The sequence below is a fragment of the Larimichthys crocea genome, chromosome XII (genome assembly GCF_000972845.2).
Source record: "Larimichthys crocea isolate SSNF chromosome XII, L_crocea_2.0, whole genome shotgun sequence".
Classification (NCBI taxonomy): domain Eukaryota; kingdom Metazoa; phylum Chordata; class Actinopteri; family Sciaenidae; genus Larimichthys; species Larimichthys crocea.
Genome location: NC_040022.1, coordinates 374,656 through 381,976, shown reverse-complemented (window position 1 = coordinate 381,976; position 7,321 = coordinate 374,656). Strand labels below are relative to the sequence as shown.

At 42.2% G+C, this 7,321-nt stretch overlaps 1 protein-coding gene across 2 annotated transcripts in view; it reads left to right on the top strand.

Moving 5' to 3' along the window:
• Positions 1-1,341: 1,341 nt before the first annotated feature.
• Positions 1,342-7,321, top strand: part of prkcbb (protein kinase C, beta b) — an 84,470-nt gene continuing 78,490 nt past the window's right edge. For both annotated transcript variants that reach the window (XM_019274926.2, XM_019274925.2), the window contains exons 1-2: positions 1,342-1,791; positions 3,435-3,466. In XM_019274926.2, the coding sequence (XP_019130471.1) occupies positions 1,613-1,791; positions 3,435-3,466 (211 nt within the window). In that variant the 5' untranslated portion in view covers positions 1,342-1,612. The remainder of the gene's footprint in view (positions 1,792-3,434; positions 3,467-7,321) is intronic.

Here is a 7,321-nt window from a genome sequence, read left to right as displayed (position 1 = left end):
GGTATGTGTCATGGACACACCCCTCCATCCAGTTGGACGTTAAGGTCCACACCTTCACACGAGGGCAGGATGTGTCAGCGAACCCGCAAGAAATGTGAGGGAACGACCACCATCCACACCTTCACTCAGGCGACCACAACGTCACACTAGATGGAGGGGTGTGTCCGTGAATCACATGCATCTGAAGGCACATAGAGATAAATACAAGGAACTCCACACCAGTCAGTCAGAACTGGAGCCTCTTGGATGAGGAGTGAAAACTAAGCTGGTTACTGTATTTGTCCCTCTTACCCAAACTGGCTGCAAAAAGATCCCTCCCTAAAGTGATGGGAAGTTCAGCTAAAGCAAGGCTTTATCTTCCAAATATACACTCCTACACTCCAGTATGAAATTGCCTCTTTGTGTCACTGTCCCTCACTGAAAACATTGACTATAGAAGTGCACAGTGGAATTTCATACTAAAAACATTACAACTTTGGATGATAACCACATTAGCTCACACTGGATTTGTCTGCAGTGGATGGAAAGAAGGTTTCTGGTTTGAACCTCGGCTGAGGCCTTTCCGTGTGGAGTTTGCTTCTCCCACAGTCCAAAGACATGCACCCTAAATTGGCCCTAGGTCTCTATGTGCCCAGTGATGAGCTGGTGACTTGTCCAGGGTGTACCCAACCTATCACCCAAAGTCAGCTGGGATAGACTCCAGCCCCATGGTGGCCCTGATGAGGATAAGCGATTACAGATGATGGATGAACTTTGGGAAGCACACAGATAGAGAACCATCACTAACACTGACATAGGGAGGGTTTTCTCTGCAGCTTGTGTGGACAACAGGAACAACAACGGCGACTAGAAACCATTTCAAACCGACACAAATCAGTTTTTTAATTTTTCAGGATTATCCGAAAAAAAAAAGATTAGTCGGGTTGTTTAATCCATTAACAATTTCTCACTTCATTTTCAAGCCGAATAAAACCATCAAAAAAGATCACCAGGCTTTTATCAAAATCATTTCTAACACTTTCAAATGTTAGCATATGCCACAGAATTGAATTGATTGGGTAAAAAAAAAAATTAATATTTCATAAGACAGATCCTGTTTTAAATATTTAACAGGCAAAAGCATCCACCTTTGTGATCGCTTGGTATTTAAAAAAGTTGTATTTTTAGTCACATTTAAACAAATTAAAGTACACTTTTAGATAAAAAAAAAGGAAGTAAATAGAGACACATCAGCTTTTACACTTCAAATAACATTTACCTTACATGTGAAGGAGAAGTAAGGAAGTTAAAGCTCCTCTCTCTCTCTCTCTCTCTCTCTCTCTCTCTCTCTCTCTCTGGTAGTCACCCCTTCTCTGTGCGCTCACAAGAAAAAGAGGAAGCGGAGGGAGAGCAGCGCGGCTCAGCTGAAGGACAAGATAACAAACAAACCCAAACAAACTACCGAGCGGCTCATCCTTTACGCGGAACAACGCGCCACAAACGACTTTTCTTTGCACCCGCAAGCTTTTTCTTTTTCTTTCTTTCTTTCTTTCTTAGGCGCAGGACAACTTGCGTTGCGTTAGTTAAAAAAAAAACAAGAACATAATAAAGACACAGATCAGTCGGTGAGAGAATGGCAGACTCGGCGGCGGCCAACAGCGACGGGGAGGACGGACCCCGTGAGCCCATGCGGGGCTTCGCGCGTCAGGGAGCCCTGCGCCAGAAGAACGTGCATGAGGTGAAGGACCACAAATTCATCGCCCGCTTCTTCAAGCAGCCCACCTTCTGCAGCCACTGCACCGACTTCATCTGGTGAGCAGCTGACACAGGGATGGATGGAGGAGAGCACATTTAAACATCTTTTTTTGCATAGTTTATTGGTGTTTTGGAATAAGAAAGAGTAAACATTATATTAGAGAGAAGAATATACTTTTTAGTTTCAGTGGGTGCACCAAGAGATACAATATAAAGCAGGAGACAAGTTTGCTTCATGGTTTTTAATGACAATTTAAATGAGAAAAGTAGAAAGAGGTGGACAAAATGGCTGTAGACTCCAGTGTTTGGCAGTATTACATCATTAAGTTAGAGCAGGAATAAAGAAAGTGGGAGGGTTGCACAGTTTTCTCAGAATAAACATCGATTCCAGCCTTATTTATCTACTTGTTGATGCTATATATGTGAGGTAGGGCAGGAGGGAAGACGAAGAAGAGATATGTGGGCTGCACCAGTAAAAAAGGAAAGGGGAAAAAAAAGCTGCAGACCATTGTTTAATGGTTTTAAGTAGGCAGAGGAACTGAGAAAGGCTGAGACGAAATGAAACATGTTCTCTCAGCCATGAAAAAATAACCTGAGCTGTAACACCAAGTGTGTCACTACATGGGTTCAGAAACACTCACTCCTGTTGCTCCTTCTCTCTTCATTTTCTCCTCTCAGTCACCTGTACAGACATGTCACCCTGCAGCCCACCAGGGTTTACTAGACAGTGACAGCGCTCAGGTTATTAAATGAGTTTCCGGCTCTGTGTTGGCCTAATTTGTCCCGTTTATTATTATCTGCGCTGTGCACTATTCCCAAAACGTCCATTATTTAAGTCCTGTGATGGGCTTTTTAATTTGTGAATGGCTAAATGATTTGACCTAGAAGAATGTGTGTGTGTGTGTGTGTGTGTGTGTGTGTGTGTGTGTGTGATGGGGAATCAAATGGGATGGTCTCACTGGTTGTAAATACCCTTAAATAGAGGGACACTTTGCACCTTGTGTAATTGCTTGACCTGTTTAGATCATCTATCTATCTATCTATCTATCTATCTATCTATCTATCTATCTATCCATCTATCAATTTGGGTCAATAAGCATAACGAAAAAGAACAATGAGAACACTGAGTGATTTCACACCCTTAGAGATTTAGAGATCTATTTGTAGCCACAATATGAAAATGAGCGAACCTGAATGTGTGTTTGCACATATATGTGTGTGTGTGTGCAGGGATCCCTCCCAGCATTCTCCATACCGTCGGCTGGGTGTGGTTGATTATTTTACCCCCAGGGCCACTGTAGCCGAGCCTAACAGAACAGTATGTTTGATAGCACGTATGAGTGTGTTTGTGGACCTTAGTTGACCTCAGTGCATGTACTGTTCGCACCATAATCGAATGTCCTGGCTGCCTGCATAATTCAGTGTGTGTGTGTGTGTGTGTGTGTGTGTGTGTGTGTGTGTGTGTGTGTGTGTGTGTGTGTGTTTTAATTTGTGCTCTTCTGGATTGAAAGCTTTCGTGCGACACACAAATGATATTTGCTTTCACACAAATGCCTCAAAGTGACAAAAGAGTTTCAGAACTCCTTTTTCAGGTTATTTCCATGTCTGTGTGTGAGTAGTGTTTATGCACACAAACACACAAACACACATGTCCATACATGTACAATGTTTAACCTTTCCTCTGTCTGTTATCTCCACAGGGGTTTTGGCAAGCAGGGATTCCAATGTCAAGGTAGGTGGATTAAGCGTTCACACGCACAGAGACATAAACACACACATTCATGCACACTGTCAGGTGGTGCTCCACTTCTAAATGATCAGAGGTTGAGTTTGTTGCCTCAGCGTTCCCTCAGCGTTCTCTGTCTCACCTTTGTCACTTCCCTCCACTACCTGCTTCTTCTTCTTCTTTTTCTCCACCTCGCTGCTCCTGCCTCCCTGTTTCTTTCCCTTTCACTTTCTTCCCTTTATCGTCTCTAGTAAATCATTTTATCTTGATGTCCTTTCTTCTTTCTGCGAGCGCTCAGGTGAACAGGCTTCTGAGCTCTTATGTTTCTGATAACTGAGCACGTCCTAAACTTCACTTGTTTCCACAATGACTGCAATTTTTAAAAAAAAGAAAAAAAACGAGGCCAATTCATTATTTATTCAGTGATATTATTTTTAAGTGGTTTTTAGTGAACACCTTTTATAAGCTCAACTCTAAACTCAAAATGTCACCAGCCTGACAGGCCAGTCAACATCCCCGGTGTGCAATTCACTCAAAGCTCAAACGGTTTAAAATAGTCCTGGGATTTGATGGGTGCAAAGAACAGTATCATGACACTCTTACTCCAGTCTGGGCGAAAAATAACTACTGATGAAAAGAAATAACTGGTTTCTGTCATATCCAAGTATATATGACATGTGTTGGACAGTAAGATTGATTAAAGATAGCAATTAGAGATCAGAAAGTGGAGGCAGGTTTGCTTCATAGGGGAGCATGCTGTAGGTGTAGATTTAAGAAAGGATGGTAGGAAGATGATCATGGATGTGGAAGGAAGTGACTCAGCATGAAACACTCTCAACCGTATAATCAAGAACTATATTTATTCTTAACAATGTCAAATGTATAATGCATGTTTTTGACTTTTCATAGGAGAAGCACAGGTGATGCTAATAACACTGGCTCTGTTCTAGTCAGGTGTTGTCAAGTGTGACAGTGAGCCAGCATGCACAATACGAGGAGCATTAAAGCTTCTTCTGTTTGCAGGCCTAATGGAGGATTCAAGGTGGGGGTTAAAGTTAGATCTTTTTTTTTGATCAGCAATGCAGTGTTCGCTTCCTGCGACGATAAACAACATCAGATGTTGTTGCTCGTTTCATCTACACCGAACAGAAAGAAACTTGTAGGCACTCTCTGCTATCTGATATGCCACGCTGATGAAGAAAACTTAATCCGCTTTGCTTTTCTTTGCTCTCCTCTCCCTCGCTGACCCACCGTCTCCATACTGTACAGATGAGGCTGACATAAACCATCAGAAAAACTTATCCAGCTGTCGAAAATATGTTTTTTTAAAAATCAATTTACTTGAAGTCTATGTTTTTTCCACTTGTATTATCAGCCAAATGGATGTGTTCAAGGATTTTCACGTCTCCTAGCAACAGTGAAATAGTCAGACGCAGCCGTCTATATGATGTAGGATGGACGAGGCGCTGTTCAACACAGCAGTGGGTTCTCTGCTAATTAGCCCATGTGTATATGTAATGGGTCAGTAGCGTCCTTTATGGGAAGCATCCGCTGCACTGTAGGGACCCTCTGACCCTCTGTGTGGAGAGGAAGTGGCGTGGTTGGCGGTGTTGCGACTCCATAAACATACGAAGGAAGAGACCAGAAGATAGTGAAGTGGATGGATAGAGGGAAGGGGAGATGATTTCACATCTTAAAACACTGCAGATCTCCCTCCAGTTGGTGCCAAAAATAACATACATTTGTGTGTGTTTGAGCGTTTATGTGTGGGAGTGAGTGACTTAGCACTTAGCAACAGTTTGCACTTACCTTCTTTCATCAGGTGTGTTTGTGTATGTGTGTGTATGTCCTGAGTTATTCTCCGACCCATTTGTCCGTCTGGGGCAGAGTATCACTTCCCTAGAGCTCAGGGAGAAAGGGAATTCCTCCGCAAGGTCACACACAAAGTGTTCGCCTCTTGGGTTTACGTAGTTTGACAGTCAAATACTGTATTTCTCACAGAATGTGGGTGTTTTGTGTGTATGCAGTGTGATGTGTAGTGTATGGTTAGATGAATGTGTATCTGAGTAGAGATATAGAGTGTTTATGGCCTGCATGTTTACGCGTCTTTCAATGAAAGGTCATATTATTAATTAGACCTGACGGGCTGTGTGTACTACAGCTCCTGTCTGTTGAGAGTGTATTGATTGTGTTAGTGCCATTACTGATGTTTATGGATTGTTACATGAGTCAGATCAGTTTTTATTTGTCTTACATGATAACTGCAATAACCTCCTTTTGGTTTTGGTGATCCAGAAGAGGAAGATTGTTTCCCCATCTGTCATTTGTTTTGCCTTCACAGTTAGCCGACTTATTTTAATATAAAGTCCCACCATGATGGTTGAGTTCATTATGCTGCTGTTCCCAATAATGACCTGAAAAAAATGCCACGATTTCACATCCTAACATGAATATTGTTCATTTAAATACCTTTTTGTTTGTTGATTGCTGTTGTTTCCTCTCACATGCAAAGCGAATATGCTCAACAAAGCTTTGTTCATTAGTAGCATTTGACATTTGTTCCTCTTGGCTTTCATTCTGAATTGTCACGGCTGCAAAAAAAAAAAAGGGAAGTTAAATTTGCCTCTGCCGACTCCCTTAGATATATTTTTAAGTTGCTCTTTGGTAACACAGGAAGGTGGCCAGGCAGTGTTAGTTTAAAAAGTATAGGTACACTCTCTAGATTCAGCACAGAGCATAAAGAGGTTAGAGGGGCTCGATGGTGAACTCAGCCCCACCGTCTGCAGCTTTTAACAGGTTTCAGAAAGCAGCAGCGGTGGCTTGTGTATGCCTCAGTAAGGATGTGGTGTAGATAGTTATGTTGCCAGTGTTTCCAAAATAATCTGATGTTAGTGATCATCATGTGAACCTCTAGTTCCTGTTTGACCTAACGTGAAGGTTGCATTGCCTTTTTTGATTGAATCAATATTTTATCTGCTGTTACGAGAACATGCAGTTCGAAAATACATTCAGACCACAGTCACGGTTCTTTATGAAGCTAAACTCAAAACAGCCACATCTGAAGCCGAGAGGAGGTGACAGGCCACGCCTCTGTTTTTCTCTTTGCTTTTTCATTGGTGGGGAAAGAATGCTGCACAATACACAATAAAACAAGACAAACCCAGGTGTTTGAATGGGGTTTTGCATATTGTGTAACTCTATAGAGCATTGTTGGTCTGTGCAGCCTTGGTGTTGTTGTAGCTGTAAACAGTAAACTGGAATGCCTCAGTGGGATTCTGCTGTTTAGTTTTCCATACACTAGGAAAGAGTGTACTGTAGGACTCAGAGTGTGACAGCAGCTTGCGTTATGTAACATGGTGTAAGTGTGTGTGATTTTTGAGAATATTTCATACTAATTTGTGTTGGATATTTGCATGTGTGTGAGCATGGTTTGTGTACAATTTAATGAGCTCTTATTTCCATAATGGTTGTTTGTGCAGAGCTCTGTTTGCTCTGCTTCCACATGATTGCTTTTGTTTGTGTGTGCACATGGCCCTAAACAAGTGTGTTAATAATGAGTTGGGTTTCAGTGTGTAACAGGCTGTCGAGTGTCCTCCACTGTCTCCACACAGACTTAATGGACAAATTATCCCTTTAGAGAAGCTTGAGAGGGATGGAGGGGTGAGTAACAGGAAGTGTGAGAAATGGGGGCAAATGCGGGAATAAAGAGAGGAAGATGCAGAAGGCATGCATGAAAAGATGGAAAAGAAGGATGACGAGATGAGAGATGAAAAGGGGAGGAGAGAGAGAGAGAGAGGTGATGAAAAAGTGGGGGTGGAATTCATGGAGGGAAGAGGAAGACAAAAAGATGGGGGTGAAAGT